The 16,957-nt window shown below is 33.1% G+C and overlaps 2 protein-coding genes across 3 annotated transcripts; both read right to left on the reverse strand.

The window, feature by feature from the left end:
* Positions 1-5,442: 5,442 nt before the first annotated feature.
* Positions 5,443-5,923, reverse strand: LOC121800485 (glutaredoxin-C11-like). Its single transcript, XM_042200052.1, has one exon. The coding sequence runs from the start codon at positions 5,921-5,923 to the stop codon at positions 5,549-5,551; it is 375 nt and encodes a 124-aa protein (XP_042055986.1). The 3' UTR covers positions 5,443-5,548.
* Positions 5,758-8,151, reverse strand: LOC121800484 (LRR receptor-like serine/threonine-protein kinase ERL1). Of its 2 annotated transcripts, XR_006050519.1 has the most exons (3): positions 6,698-8,151; positions 6,137-6,248; positions 5,758-5,780 (listed from the first exon to the last, which is right to left on the reverse strand). XR_006050519.1 is itself a non-coding variant. In XM_042200051.1 (2 exons), exon 1 carries the CDS (start codon positions 7,918-7,920, stop codon positions 6,724-6,726), a length of 1,197 nt encoding a protein of 398 aa, XP_042055985.1. In that variant the 5' UTR covers positions 7,921-8,151; the 3' UTR covers positions 6,144-6,248; positions 6,719-6,723. The 2 variants fall into 2 exon arrangements, 1 of the variants encoding a protein (XP_042055985.1); XM_042200051.1 differs by lacking the exon at positions 5,758-5,780 and having other exon boundaries at positions 6,144-6,248; positions 6,719-8,151.
* Between the last annotated feature and the right edge of the window lie 8,806 nt (positions 8,152-16,957).

Here is a 16,957-nt window from a genome sequence, read left to right on the forward strand (position 1 = left end):
GATGCAAGTTTTACTATTCTCTCCATTTCCAAATTAATATAGTATTTCAACAAAGTGTGATGATGGGTTTGTTATGTTTTAGATTTTTTTTTTGTATTGGAGGGAAGAAGAAGAAGAAGAAGCTTGGGTTTGGGCGATTAAGGTTTGTATTGTTTGAATTTGAGATGGATTTGTAGCTCTATTTATATAAAAACAAGGGTACAAAAAGAATGGACTACTTTTATTCGTTTTACTTTTAGAAAGAAAAGAACATTGAAAAGTGGGGGGGCTTCACTTCTTTGATGCTAAAAAACAGCTAGAATGGCACTTTTTAAAGATACTAAACCATATAGATACTTCAATTCTTTCCGTTGTTTTGCGTATAAAAATATTTATTTTGTCGACGACTCTATGGTAAAAAGAACGGTACACGCCTAAAGATAAAACAGACGATGGTTTTATGGAGAAGAAGGTTTGAAAATTCATATTACATGTATTAATCTTAAAAACTGAGTAATACTTTTAATAATTTTTTTACATATTTTAACTTATAATGGTCTACTATTTTACAAAATATAGGAGTACAACTTTTAAGTTGTTTTTACCAAATAGGAGTATATGAATATCATTCATTTTTTTAAAAAAAACTGAATATTTTGGAGAAGCAAAATAATTCAAAACCAATACTAGTCGTGTATTTTGTTTATCGCTGCTAATAGAATCATTTACTTGCGTTGTACTCCGTATGAATTGTTTTGCTATTGCTTTTGAACTTTAAGTTTTAATTAATTAATTTTTGGAATTTATTGCGTTAATATTTTTTAAGTATTACTAGAATATACTAATATAACTATATATATGGATGTGATAAATTGCTAACTAATTAGCAATTCAAAATTAAGACCAATTAGATTTGGAAATCTAGTGATTGATATAATGGCAAGTGAATTAAATTTTAAATTTAAATAATTATTAAATAAAAGTAAAGGGCATTAATGTCCGTTCTCTCTTATTAAAATTATCCTAAAACTTTAAATTTACGTAACTTTCTCAATTTAAATTATTTTTTCACAAAAAATATATCAAATTAAAGGTAATTTTTATAAGGATTCTAACGAGATCTCAATTGCATATGTTCCAACGACGTTTGGATGATAAAATTTGATGATTTGTATTTCAGTTTTCGTACATGGTGATAATCAAATTTTTTTTATCAATAAATACATTAAAAAATCTCAATATAATGCATGTGAAATCTCAATAAAACTGTAATGATATTTTCGTGTACTTGTGTTGAAATATTCATGTCATTGTGTTGATATTTATAATACACTATGTTGATATAACAGAATGACGATCTTACCCTTTTGTTGATATTTTGTTTACTATTTATTGAGATTCGTAAGATTTAATCTCATCCACTCATTTTAAAATCTAAAGGTGGTGATTTGGTATTAATTTTGGATTATGATACTATAAGCAATAGCAGATGACCCTACTTACTTATATTTATATTTATATGGAGTACTCCCTAAAGTTGCAAGATTTCGGCCGTTGTAGTTAGTGTTTATCGAGTTCTTAGTGTTAAACACTTGAATGAAATTTCCAAACTAATTTTGAATGTGTAGAAAGTCATGTTTCACTCATGTAGGAAGAGGACAGGATTCGATTTGTTCCGAAGTGTATAGTCAAAATTAAAGGCTGATTAATTATTTAAAAAATGGAGCAGAATTTATCATTATTTAAACCTCAAATTGTTGATAATCTATATTATATTAATTCCAGAGGCATTATCATAACCATGCCGCAAACCACGCGTTTATAAAATGTGTAGTAGTAACTATTTAAATCAAAGCATCACGATGCATGTTTACATCCCATGAATATTAATTAATAACTCTATGGATAGCATCGAGAATAAAAAATAATTATACTATCTCTTGATCACCCGACATATTTCGTACATTTTAAAAAAGGCCAAAATTAATAATTTTATGCATTTTAGTACTTACATGCTTTGGAATAAATGAATTCAATATTTTCTTATTAAAAATACATTAGAAATCCAAATTTTAAAAGACAATACATTTACTTTTTTTAAAGGAAAATTTGTCATTTAAATCATACTATTGCACATTTCTCAATTGTTCCATATAGTTTTCGATGAAATTTGTTGTGATTTTGTACTTTCGTCATTATATCTTCATCATTTACATAATAACCATCTAGAAACCAACAACCATAATGTAGAACAATGCCAAATTTATCCATAAATTAACTAAAACTTATTATTTAAATGAAAATTTTCATTAAAATTTTAATTATTTGAGACAATAAAATTATAATTTAATAAACTACTTTTAAAAGTTATGGAATTAACTAGAAAACAACCAAAAATCATGATTTAAATCACAAATTTTCTTTTTTATAGTAGTAGTATATAGAAACCACTATTCCAGTATAGAAACCACCATTGGATTACATGAGATTCAATATGGTTTACTTTTTGTGTCTTATTATATGTAGACTGTATTATTCTATGTAAACTCTAGTACAGTACTCTTTTCACTTTTGGATATACTGTTCACTCTTTTAATTGGGTACTACTATATTTTTGTTAAATTTTGTATTATTAATATAATTTCTTATTCTTATTCATCATGTTTAAATCTTTAGATTTTGATTAATAAGGCACAAATATTATGAAGCTAAGTATTGATTTTGTATCTATATCTAATAGACGTTTATGAAAAACAATAAAAACTTCCCTTAAATACAAAATTACATACATTTTACTCATAAATCATAAGCAATGTTTGAGTAGAAAAACTACCTATAAAAGGCTTCATCCCCATCCATGCAATAAAGAAATTAATTACTTCCTTCTCTTATGCACAGAATTATATGCAAAAAATATATAATCGTATTTATTAATTTATGGACGTTCTAACTTTATGCATGTTCATGTAAAATTTTAATTATATTTTATTTAAAAAAATAATTTTACATTATAAAGTTGATTTTTTATAGTTTAAAATTTAAAATCGGGGTAAAAGTTAAACCACTCGCATGCCTAGGACAAAATGCACGACCCCATTGGCGCTTAATATGTCAAAAAGATGTGATAATTTGAGCGCGACAAATAATGAAGTGTTATATTAATACAAATTTTATTTTATAATAGATATTTTAAAAGTAACTAATAAAGTGGTGAAGCATAGTAAACGAGATATATACGATAGTGGGACATTGAATCTCATTCTTGCTGGAATCGTTCCTCCATTCCACAGGAAATTGATTACACTTGTTCAAAATTCACAAGGAGATGCAAATTATGCAATCCCAGTTCGAACCGACTTGATAAAATACTATATAGTTGTGATATTCAATCATATATATTGCGTCTAAAATCCCAATACGAATTTATCACTTTCTCCAAAAAATAGGCCATCCATCCACTTCTCTTCTGTTAAATTACCTATAAAATAATAAAAATGTAGTCTAATGCTCAAATAATATTTTTAAAATATATTTCTACATGTATTCTGAATATATATACACGTGAAGAACTCTAAATCAAAGGCGAGAAATTATTATTTAGATCTGTTTGTAAAATTTTAACAACATAAATTTGAAAAAATCCTAATTAATTAATTAAACTCGAAAAAAAGTAAGTAAATATGACAAATATAATATCTAATGTAAAACTAAAGTTTGTGATGCCGATGCTTAGGAAGATTCGAAAGCGCGATTAAAAGAAGAAAATGGGAGATAGGTAGTTGTGGTTAGAGTTAGACCACTGAATTAATGATGATGAATAAATTCTTTGTGAAAGTAACATCTTTGACCGTGTGATATGCAGAATTACAGATAAGGAGTAGTAGTAAATATTCCATAAATTTAGATACTGAATTTATTGGAGGAAATATATACTACTATTGGAATAATAATTGGACGCTTTATGGAAAAATAAGAAGAATATAATGAAAATGGAGTGGTCAATTTAGTAATGAAACAGGATTCTTGAAAAATAATTTCAAGGAAGAATAATATATTCTTTCTTGGTCTTTGAAGTGATCACGAATAACTTCGGTGCGCTGTGAATCTTTGAACAACTTGCATCTGCTTCAACTGAATCTCTTTCCCAATAAATATACTACTATATGTGTGGTGAAAACAATTTTAATTTTATCCCCTAATTGTTGTTGAACATTTATTTTAGGCTCACGAAATACTCTATTTTACTATTTGGAGTCTTTAATTAAAACCTTAACTAATTTTTCTTTATTATTAAATTTTATTGTTTTTACATAATTTCCAAGTTTTAAGGTTTACAGCGAAATTAATTGGGGCATAAGTACTAATGACTGCAATAACGTATTTAATTAGTACTATGAACTTTTGTTGGAACTATTTGGGCTTAAAACTTGTGCATGCATGTGTGTATGTTACTGAAGTGGTGTTGTAACGATTATATGTTTCTCAAGAAAAAAAAATGAGTGAACAACCAATAAGATTATAGGCCTAAGCCCATCTGGCCTGACCTGATATGTTAGTTATTTTTTGCTTGATCCGATCTAATATTATAAATTGAGAGTGATGCTAATTAAATGCCTGCCACATAAGGCTTTTTTGGGTAATTTTTAATATTTTAATTTTGTATATCTACAAATAAAGTCTTGTGTGGGTAGGTGCATAGTTTTATTGATTTGGAATCTATGTGTTTTAGTACTAACATAACGTCTTTAATTTAATGAAGAGGTTCCACAGTTTCATGATGTTGACAGGGGCGAGCTTAATGATAAACAGAATTATATTAAATTAATAATTAGAAAATGCATTACAAGTTTAAAAGATACTAACAATATTAAAAGCGTCCAATATTTATTTGAGATACTAACAATCGCGACATTTTTTTGAAGCATCGTGGTTCATCTATGAACAAAAATTAATGTTTCTATTTAAATTAAAAAACGTATGTTTCTATTTAAATTAAAAAAACGTCCCGAGTAATTAGTGTAAATGAGTTGAGTAGCCTCACTATCTACTTAAATTAATTAAGTTGTCATAAAATGCACATGTTCATCATTAAATATCTCATACTATTATCATTTTGAGTTATCTACGTACCCTCAAATGTTTTATTTTAGTTTTTCTAGTTTAAGTAAATAAATTATGAATTTTACTAACTCATTTCACTTATTTTTTATTACTATAAGAAGTACTCCATGAAATATGATTTATATTTTGCTGACTTATTTTCACTCACTTTATTTTACATTTGTTAGAATATACTCAGTCAAAGTAGAGCATTTATTCACAGAACACTCAATTTGAGAATAAAGAATTCTACACATTTTAGAAATTTAATGTTCTCTCTATCTATAATTAGAAGTCCAGTTATATTTTGACATGAATTTTGAGAAATGTGAGTTGAGTTAGAAACGAAAGTGGAGATAAAACTGGTAATCAAGATTAGGTTAAGATTGGGTTGAAGAAAGATGAAAGTATATAGGAGTATGAATTTACAATTACAAGGGTGGGAGGGTCCCAAATAGATAGATTATATTTATAACCAAATAGCCTTGGCATTGATGAGCATGTGCTTGAGTGATCCATCAACATGGAGAGAGATGATGTCTTCGGCGGAGCCCACCAAGGTGCCGCCAATGAACACAACAGGGACGACGGGGCAGCAGCCAAGAGCCCTCAAGCCCCACTCCATTTGGGTGCCATTCACATGCTGGTCGAGCTCGTACACAGCCGGGCTGGCTCCTAGCTCGTACAAGAGGGCCTTCATACTGTGACACATGCAGCACCAGCTCTTGGTGAATATCACTGCTGCATTCTTCCTTGCTACCTCTCTCACTATCTCCATTAATTCCCCTTTAATACTTGTGTGTTTAATTCTACTTACTATGTTGTTGAGAGGAGGCTTGTCCATGCTTCTATTTATAGATAGACACTCATGTAGTAGGATTTTTTGGATAAGAAAATTTGTCTCTCATCATTTACAAGTACAGTTGTTACTCATTATGATTCCACCACAAATTTTATACCAACAAAGTTCCTCTGCATAATTTCGTATCAACATTCTAATTTATATTCAAATAGATGTAAATTATGGATTAAAATCCTTTATTCATGTTGAGATTACCTTTGGGGGATAGTGTGGCTGATGTGTAGGAATTTTAAAAGGATAAGAACTTATCCACTGCAATGCCACTTTAGAATCTGACGCCACACACGCATTTTATCAAACATTTTTCCTGCAACACAACCGCAACGCGGTTTTTGACATTGGCAAAGTCAGGAGAATCAGTTTTTTGAATTGATCAATCAATTCTTCCAATCCTAATGTGTATGCTAGAGAGAGACAGAGATGCATATTTTGACGGAGTAGTGATAATAAGTATTGTTGGGGAGTTGAAATTAAACGTTATTACATTTTGGTATAAGTATAGAATCTGAATTTTCTGATCCAATTTCCGATACTTTTAACTAAACCGGTTTTCAACTCATAAAAATGGGCGCTGATTCTCTTCCCAAATTTTCCGAGGAGAAGAGGGATTTAAAAGTTAACGGAGAATTACTTGACTTTAATAGAGAATACTACTATGATTTTGGTTAATTAGCATTAATGGGCTCATTAAGTAATTAGTCATCACGTCTAATTAGGAAAATGAATATATATATGAATTACCCATTTTAGCCTTACCCAACGAAATAAATGAATTACCCATTTTAGCCTTTCCATTCGATGCACTGCGAAGTAGGCCTTGATTTGTCCGGACCAGCTTTGAGTGGGCAGGCCGTGTCTACGGGCAGCACCATACAGTTATACTGTAGACAAATCGACGAGCTCAGAGGAATCGCCACCGTCGGTTTTATCTCGATCCCGCTCAAAAAATTATGCTGTAGATACAGCACTTGTATGCTGCCCTCCAATAACCGGTCCACCATGCTTCTCGGCACCCGCCCCGTGAACCGGTTGTTGTTCATGTACAAATTCACAACGGTCGACAGCATCGGCGATACCTCCCCCGACAGCCGGTTGAAGCTCAGATCCACCGTCGCGATCGTCACCTTGTCAACCGGTTCGACCGGGCCAGAGAACTGGTTTCTCTGGAGCTGAAGGCTGCTGATCGGGAAACTAAAAAGCTCGACCGGGATCGAACCGGTCAACTGGTTCATGCTGAGATCGAGGTAGTTTAACTGGTTCAAACCGGAGAAAACCCGGTCTAACGAACCGGAAAGGCGGTTGGACGACAGAGAGATGTATTGGAGCGATGGGGGGAACCCGAGCGAGGAGATTGAACCGGATAGGTTGTTGTGCTTTAAGTCGAGGCGGGCTAGCTGGAGAGAGACAAAAGGAGGAATCGGGCCGGTGAGGTGATTGTTGCTGAGAACCACATTGGCCAGCGCCGGCAACGCGCCGACGGGGCGGGGTATAGCTCCGGTGAGCTGGTTGAAGCTGAGGTCGAGTGTCTGTAGGCGCCGGAGCTGGCCGAGTCCCGCCGGAATGTTGCCGGAGATGAAATTGCGGCTGATGGCGAGGAATCTGAGGGACTTGAGCTGGGAGAGGGTGCGGGGGAGCGGGCCGACGACCCGGCCCGGGACGATGGTGAGCTCTGCTAAGGCGGAGAGCTTGCCGATAGCCGGGTCGATCCGGCCCGACAGCCCGGGTGACCCGGCCCGTGGGTCGCCGAGATTGAGGGCGATCACGCGGTCGGCGTCGCAGAAGACGCCGGAGAAACTGCAGGGATCAGCCGTTAAATCCCAGGAAGAGAAATAGTTGGAGCCCGGCAAATCGTTGAAGCTTTTTCTGACTGATTGTAGTGCCAAGAAATCATTCGGATCTAGCAATGCATTTGCTAGAATCCCGCATCGCAGTAGCAGAATCAGGCATGCCCAAAATGTAGAGGGATAAGCAGTGTGCATCCTGCAGATATATCGTTGTCGGCGTTGTGTTTCTTTCTCACTAGCAGGTTTGAGAGAGAGATCGAAAGTTGTGATGAAGAATGAAGAAAATGGTGGGGGTTTTGATGGTGTTGGAGAAGGAGAGTAGATGGAAATGTGGTGCGGTTTGTTGTTGTCTATTACTCTCACTAATTCTCAGGTTTATGTTGTCGTTGTGTTTTCTCTCCCTTGCGCGTTTTTTGCGGTGATATTAACAAGACGGTTCACTTCTACAGCAATATTTTTAATGAGAAGTGTTAATAATTTAATGAGGGAGGTTTGGAGGGCAAACCGTTGTCCGAGCCTACGTGGTAATACGACCTGAGGCTCCGACTGACACCTCACTTTGGGTTTCATGACGTGGAATTAGAACCTTTATTTTTAATGCGCATTTGTCATTCTATACGTTATTGCATAATTAAATCAAATCTGCGTGCTCTGATTAAATAATCCAATGTAATGTAAAAAAGATGAGAAGTACTCTAATTATATTTAAAATGGGGCTGGCAAAATATACCGAAATATCAAAATACCGCACTTACCCCATCAAAAAATACCGAATTTTCGGTATGCCGCACTTTTCAGTACGCAATGATACCTTACCGACAGATTTAGTTACGACAAATGTATGAATTTTGTATATACTGCGTTATACCGCATCATACCGCAAAGTTACGGTATATACCGCAATTTTGCGTTATATACCGTAAATAATTATATATATTTAACATATTTATTATTTATAATATTTTATATTTTCAAATGTTATTTTTAATATTTTATATTTTTATATATCAAATAGGTATGATTTGCGGTATACCGCAGCACGGTACGGTATATCGAAATGTCGGTACAGTAACGGTTTTCATATTTTCATATACCGAATTTTCGGTATACCGAAAAAATCGGCACGATACGGTATCATGTTTTCTCATACCATACTTTTCGGTACGGTATGCGGTATGCTCATTTCGGTACGGTATACCGTACCGATCCAACCCTAATTTAAAATAAATAGATAACAAAATAGCAAAATATAAGTATGAGATAATTGTTAGTTACTGCTTACCTAAACAAAAATTTATTTGTTAGACTAAATTTATAGCATAGTTTAAAAATATGTTTTGCAATAATCCCTCTATCATATGTTACTTGTAATTTTCTTTTTAGGTCATAATTTGAGATTGAATTTTTTTAGTGTAATTAAATTAGTCTTTGTAGTGTAATGAGAAATCACTTAATAAATCAATTGGTCGGTAGCACAGTTGGCAACATAGAGTTGTGGCGACTTTGAGGTCATAGGTTGAAACGCCACTACCCACTGGGTGACTTTCGGCCTTAATCCGCAAACCTGGTCGAGCATGATTAGTCTGATTCCTCCCAAAGCAAGTTCGGTACACTTGTGATCAAACAAAAAAATCACTTAATAAGGGAACACTTATTTAACTACTATAATATGGAGTATAAATTAAATACCATAATTCCTAGAAATACTGTAATTAATTTGGGATGAGTTTAATAATATAAGACGGATGGAATATTATATAGTACTCTCTGTTAACATATTATATTAATACACTCCTAAATTACCTCCCTAAAAATATGCTTAATATAATTATCATTCATAACTGTACTTTGCTAAATATAGTAAGGTAGGAGAAACCACGATTAGAGAAGGGATTTAAAGAGAGGAGAATTGAAAGAAGAATTTCCAATCATCGAACATACATTCAAATGAAAAATGATAAGTGTTAACATTTGAGTATATTAATTTGTTTAGATTTTATTTGTTTCCATAGAGATTTTATTTAGCACATAAGGGATGGGGTGAAAGAGAAGGGTAGCAGAGTGTTTTGGTACGCCTGAAACCATTGTTCCGACCCGGTAAATTGCAGCCGGGTTTCACACCCCCATATACTATTTTGCACTCAATTCATGTCAACTCTCTCTATCAGGGTTGAAGCGAGGTATTAGTTTCAAGGTGTCGCTGTGTTAGGCCGTTTATACCCTCGGGGATACTCACGCCACAGCTCCCGTCGGCCACCGTGTAGGCGTGTGCAGCTTTTCCCACCTCGTTTTCTCCTCAAATTCAGACCGGCAGTTCGAATTCCGCCACAAATTGTTGTTGTAATTCGACGATAGGTAGATTGTAGATTCAACCTTTTCATTGATTCGATCGATAAGAATTGTACGGCCAGGGATGGTTGTGTCATTTAATCTACCTTTTCAAGGCTTGGTGGACTCAACCAAACACCACATAATGGGCTGCATAATTTTTATTGGATGTACCAAACAGCCCACTATGAAAGTGGGAAAAGCCCATATCTACAAAGTCATGAAAATAATTTTACAGCCTACCACCCGAGCCCGCCCTAAGTATATTATAATGAGTAGAGTCTTTTATTATTATTAACAACGAATTAAATAAAATATTTATCATTTCCATTTTTTACTGTTTCTTCTTTCGTGAAAAACCAATCATTCTTACAACCACCAATTTCTCTCCTAATTACAACATATATATATACAAAATGTTTCATCTATGTTTCAATTTAGTACAAAAAGTTTTAAGTTAGCATATATCATACAAAAAGTTCAATTAGTGTTTCAAATTAGTACATCCGTTAAATATCACTAACACCATTACATTTTTCTTATTTTTCATCTCTAAAATCATGCCCTGCAAAATGTAAACTAAAAAAAATATCTAATACAAAGAAGGAAAAAAAGGAAATGTAAACTCCCTGCAAAATAAGAAAAAAAAAGAGGAAATGTAAACTAGAGTAGGAGAACGATTACGAAACTATTGGCATAAAGTTTTAGTCTCTATTAGGCATTAGCATGATTTCGGAATCCTTTAATACCTAGTTTATCTCTTGTTAGACTAAAGATGTTGTATCTCGTTTCAAATCATTATTTGCTTGTCCACATACCTTAGCACTGTATCTACTGCCACTAAATATCATCACAATCATACATTCAGAGGTCCAGAACGACCACAACTTCAAGAAGATAGATGCCAATGATTTAGAGATATGTTGAGGAAATCCTTTTGTCTCCTTCTTCCATCTAAGGGGTAATTACATTGCTATTGTTTTAACTTTTACGTTTGTCTACAATGATATATACACAAAGCTTCCTCCTTTTCCTTTTTTTTGGGAGCTTGGCTGTTGCATAAACTTCTACAGATGCTTGCAGATTTTCTTGAAAATGTTTCATAAAAAACAAGTGAAAAACTCAACGGAATGTACAGGGAATAGGATGAAAAATAGAAAAAGTAACAATGTTAGTGATTCTTAACGGGATGCACTAATTTGAAACACTAATCAACTTTTTGTATGATATAATACTAACATAAAACTTTTTATACTAAATTGAAACATTAATGAAACATTTTGTATGTAATGTGTAATTTACCCCTCCAAATCACGTTCTGTCCTACTGTGTTCTCTAATAATTTCATATGTATTCATCCCTAAGTATGTATAACGAAGACTGGAGTTGAAGATTCAAACATCAAATGTTACGGAGTTTTAGAGAACATGAATAGAACATTAATTTTTAAAGTATCAACTATTTGTAGTCATATTTACTACTCCATCCGTCTCATAAAAATATGTGCACTTTCTATTTTCGTTTGTCCTATAAAAATATGTGCATTCTATTTTTGGAAGTTATATCAATTTAATAATGTAAGTCATATTATCCACTAACCATACTTTAACTATCATTCTCTCTCTTACTTTATCATACCTTTCTACTAATCTCTCTTACTTTACTAATTTTATCTTAATTCCCGTATCATACCCATTGCATTGCAGCAAGATCTGCTCTTCCGTTGCCAACTACGCTGCCCCTACGGGCACCATACCCATTGACCATATTTTTAAGGGACGAAGGAAGTATTAAATAGTACTCCCTCCGTCCCACAAGAATATGCACTCTTTCCTTTTTAGTCTGTCCCACAAGAATGTGCACTTTCCAATTTTGGAAACTCTTCTCACTCTAATGAGGTGGAACTCATTCTCCACTAAAAATATTTTAATTACGTTTTCTCTCTACCTCTCTCTTACTTTCCCAATTTTGCATTAAAACCCGTGTCAGACCCAAAGTACATATTCTTTGGGGACGGAGGGTGCATATTCTTTGGGGATGGAAGGAGTATGTATCAACTTCACTTTTTGACTGTGACTTTTATTTTTTTTTATTAATTAAACAATAAAAATAAGTATTAAGTCCATATTAGTAAGATTATCCAGATATACATAAATAATATCATTAGTTATAAAAAAAGACCATGCAGATATTTAGGATATACTCCCTACGTCCCATAATAATTGTCACTCTTATTGTGGGCACGGGTTTTAAGAAATGTAAAGAAAAGTTGATTGGAAAAGTTAGTGGAAGGTGAGATATACTTTTTTATATTGATTTTATAATAAAATGTGAGTGAAGTGAGTTAGTGGAATGTGAGACCTACTTACCAATAATAATAAAAATGAAGTGTGAAAATTATTGTGTGGCGGACTAGAATGGAAAAGAGTGACAATTATTGTAGGACGGATAGAAAAGAGCAAGAATTATTGTGGGAAGGAGGGACTAAATGAGACTGAATTAAATGAAAGATAACGAATGGTGGTCATGTATTTATAGGAGTATATACAACATTGACCATTATCGTGTGACTCATTAATGTTCTTACTACAGTAATCAATTATAGTACTTGAAATCTTGAATGATTTTCCACAATTATTCTCCCTTGTCGGATTGATTATAAAAGTACTGTATGTATTTATCTCCATTCCCACTATTCATTAATCTTAGGTATACATCTACTTTGATAAAATTATTCATTAACTCGTCGTCATAAATTTTTATTATAATGCCATGAATGATGGTACCCAACTTATGTACAATTATGACGGCGTGGTCTCATCATTACATTCTTGAGCTACCAATGTCATTTATACGTGCCTAATAATTAATAACCAATAAATTTTGTAATTAAACTAAACCAATATAGCGTGTTGTTAAAAAATTTATTTTATTGTAAAAATTGAACCTATAAATCACTTTTAATAAATGTATGTCAGAATGAGTGATATTTGTGCAATTGATTCGTCCTAATAAACTTTAGTATGGTTCTAAGTAATAATAATAGAGTGAACTCTAAAAAAAATATTCTTGAATTAAGAGTTTATTATAATAGTAGTTCTTCAAAAAATATCTCAAGTAATCTCTGAACTAATGGTTTATTTTACCAGCGGTCATTTGCATTTTTCACGACAAATTTCACCCGAAAATACCCCTAAAAGTGAGATGGACATTTTTGTATATCCAAAATTTCACATTTTCAGACTTGTCACTTTCAAATGATATTATTTCAAACTACTTGCACTGCGTGGAGGAGGGAGAGGGAAGAAGAAATTGTTTTGAAAAAAATATAAGATTTAGTATATGCAATGCATAATAAATTCAATACTAAAAACTAATATCGCATGCATTGCATGGTTTGAAACAATATCAGATTTAGTTTGAAAGTGACAAGTTCGAAAAGGTGAAATTGTGGATGGACAAAAATACCCTATCTCCCTTTTGGGGGTATTTTCAGGTGAAATCTAACATGAAAAGTGCAAAAATACTGCTAGTGAAATAAACTCTTAGTTCAAGGAATACTGAATATATTTTTAAATTTCATGGACCACCTCAGAGACTGTTTTTATAATTCACTCATAATAATAAAATTTATATCTTTAATTCTTTCTATAGGTGCGTGGATCTAGTAGTAAAGTGGTTTATTGACATGATCTAAATTTCCTTATTCAAATACATAATAACGTGACTATTAAATTTATGGGATTAATTATTTGCTAATAAAAAATATCTGCGTGCAAAATAAATTTAATGATCTGTGATCACCAATCAATTTTTAATAAATTAACAATGAAATTTATATGAATTGATGTTTTATAGATAAAAACACATTACATTACTATAAATAACTGTTGAGTATAAATCCATCCCACATCGAGAGTTTGAGGAAAGTTGGAAGGTGTATATAATTCATGTCCAACCCTAATCAGTACGAGGCCTTTTGAATTACCCAAAAATAAATCCGTGCGGGCTTGACCTAAAGCGGATAATATCAAACTATTGTTACAGTCGATAATTTGAACAAAATTATAACTATAGTAATTTTTTTTTCTAAAATTTGAAATAAAAAGACTCAGAATTCTTATCACCAATAAAGACAAGACAAGTGCACCAAAAATTAAATGTGCCTGAAATAAATCCAAGATTATTGTACAGCGGTTTAGTAATTGTGCAGAAAACACGAATGCTTATTATTTACTCAATAAAACAATTTTTAGTCTTTGGAATAGTGAAAATGATTACTGCCATTGCGATTAGGAGCTGTGCCAGAATTAATGTGCATTGTTGGTACTCCTATTTTTTAAACTGTTGGTAGTTGAATCAACAAACCGTCCCCTAGGGATGTCAATCGGGCCGGCCCATCGGGTTTCGGGTTGGCCCTATTCGGGTTGCGGGTCAATTGAGTGCGGGTTAATCGGGTTGCTGCCGATAAGATTAACATACCATCAATTCAATAAATAATGATGAAAATTAGTTATATTCATAAAATATAAAATATTTAATTATGATAAATTTGAGATATATGGTCAAACTCAATCATAAACATGACTAAATACTAATATTTGAGATATTTTGTAAAATTCTAATGCATGTTTTAGAAATTTAAATATTTTTTAAGTGAATTTGAAGTTTTTAATTTATTTATCAATTATTATATTAATAAAAATTTAATATATAATTTGTATATTTAATATAAAATTGAAAGTTATTTTTTTAGTTATCTATATTATAAAATTAATCAATGAAGTGTCGAATTAGGAGTAAAAAATATAATAATAGAAATTTTATCGGATTTTCGGGCCAGACCATCGGGTTTTCGGGTCTGGCCCTAATGGGTCGCGGGTTAATCGGGTGCGGGGTAATCCGGTTTTAATTTTATCGGGCTAGAAATTTCCAGCCCTAACACTATAAATTTGGCGGGCTATTCGGGCCAGCCCACAGGTTGCGGGCTACATTGACATCCCTACCGTCACCCATCCAGATTTATCTCTTCTTTATTACTAGTAAGTATATCATTTAAAAAAAAAATCAAATACTTTATAGGAAAAAAATATTCTAGTTCTTCTCTTAAAATCAGTTGAATAATTCACTAATTTTTAGCCAAATAATCCTGAAAATTTCTCCCGAAATGTAAGTTGAAGTGTTTGTCGACACTTTGAATTGAATTAGTCGACCTACTTCGATAGTTTACATGTATTATGTGGTTGATTAATATGTGGAAGTGAAATTATAGGGGTAATATGATTTGGTTATTATTAATTAATTTGCCACTTCGAAAGAAATAATGTCAAACATATACTGAAAGATAATTGATATGAAATTTTTAACAAAACGTACTCGATCACAAGGAGTCGAGTAGAAGATTCAGACATCAAAGGTAATAATTTAGCAGAGTTTTAGAAGACATGAACATTACGTGAATATTGGCCTTTTTAGTCCTAAGACTCCTAAATATAATAAGCTAGGATTAAGGAGCGGTTAATTAAGTTGTGTTTCATCGTCTATCTATGTATATGGACACTGACGGAATCAGAAAATTATATAAGCCGGAGCTAAATTTTTTTAAAAAATTAATATTAAAATATTTATTTTTAATAGTAGTTTGTTTTCGACGAGTCCCCATCTTTTGAAATCGCCGAAGAATAGTCTCATTTCCAATTTTTTTGAAAAACTCTCTGTCAATATATACTACTATTGAGATATCATTCATTCATTATGTCTCTTATTTTATTGCGCAAAATACTACTCCCTTTGTCCCATTTTAGGAGTCTCATTTGAGTTCGACACGTGTTTAAAGAAATTTAAAGGAGAGTTGGCCCTATGAGGTTCCATCTTTGTATGTGGATGAGTTAAAGTGACAATTGTCTCTTAGATGAGAAATAAAAGATTGATGTATGTTATTGATCGTTGCCAAAATAATGGACAAGGTTATAAAGTTGTTCCAATGTTTGATTCAAAAGTTAATTCATGATTTGCAAGGATACATTTAGTTAATTAATGGCAGCAGAAATTCACTTTAGAAAAACATTGTCACACAAATAAGTATCGTGTAACTTCGGTTGCCACATTAATAATATGATTATCCATACCCTTTTTTATTTTCTTCCACCAAAAAAAACAGGTTCAAACCTCTCACCTCACCTAAGAATTAGATTACTCTCCTTATTTCCTTATAATTTCACCAAACATGAAATATTAATAATTAGGAATCATATTACTTTCCATATTTTTACCAAACATTGAAATTTAATAATTGAAAATCAGATTACTTTCTCAAAACAAAGACGATGTCAAAAGGGTAATTTTAAAAACTAAATAGTTAATTAGACCTAACCTAATGTCGTGTAGAGAGAAAAGAAATGGTGATTTGTTTCCACCCATGGAGAGACTATAGGTCGCGAGTGTCTGAAGAGCTTTTGTCGGGGGATAGTAGAGGCCTATGGCGACACATATTTGCGCAAGCCGACAACCACTGATTGCCAGGGTCTGATGCAGATGCACGAGAGGGCGCACGGGTTTCCCGAGATGCTCGGGAGCATCGACTGTATGCACTGGGAGTGGAAGAATTGTCCGACGGCGTGGAGAGGCCAATTCACAAGTGGATACAAGGGCAGACACCCGACGATGATCCTCGAAGCCGTCGCTGACCATCGGCTCTGGATCTGGCATGCTTACTTCGGCGTAGCCGGGTCGAACAACGACATCAACGTCCTCAACTCGTCCACCCTCTTCACCGACCAATGTAACGGCAACGGCCCGGCCATCGAGTTCACTGCCAACAGACGCCAATACCATATGGGGTACTACTTGGCCGATGGCATCTACCCACGGTGGCCAGTTTTCCTAAAGACGGTCAGCTGCCCAA

Source organism: Salvia splendens, chromosome 4 (genome assembly GCF_004379255.2).
Source record: "Salvia splendens isolate huo1 chromosome 4, SspV2, whole genome shotgun sequence".
Taxonomy (NCBI): domain Eukaryota; kingdom Viridiplantae; phylum Streptophyta; class Magnoliopsida; order Lamiales; family Lamiaceae; genus Salvia; species Salvia splendens.

Bases quoted from the DNA above. Each gene is read 5' to 3' on its own strand.
- LOC121800484 (XM_042200051.1), bottom strand. From the start codon at position 7,920: ATGCACACTGCTTATCCCTCTACATTTTGGGCATGCCTGATTCTGCTA.
- LOC121800485 (XM_042200052.1), bottom strand. From the start codon at position 5,923: ATGGACAAGCCTCCTCTCAACAACATAGTAAGTAGAATTAAACACACA.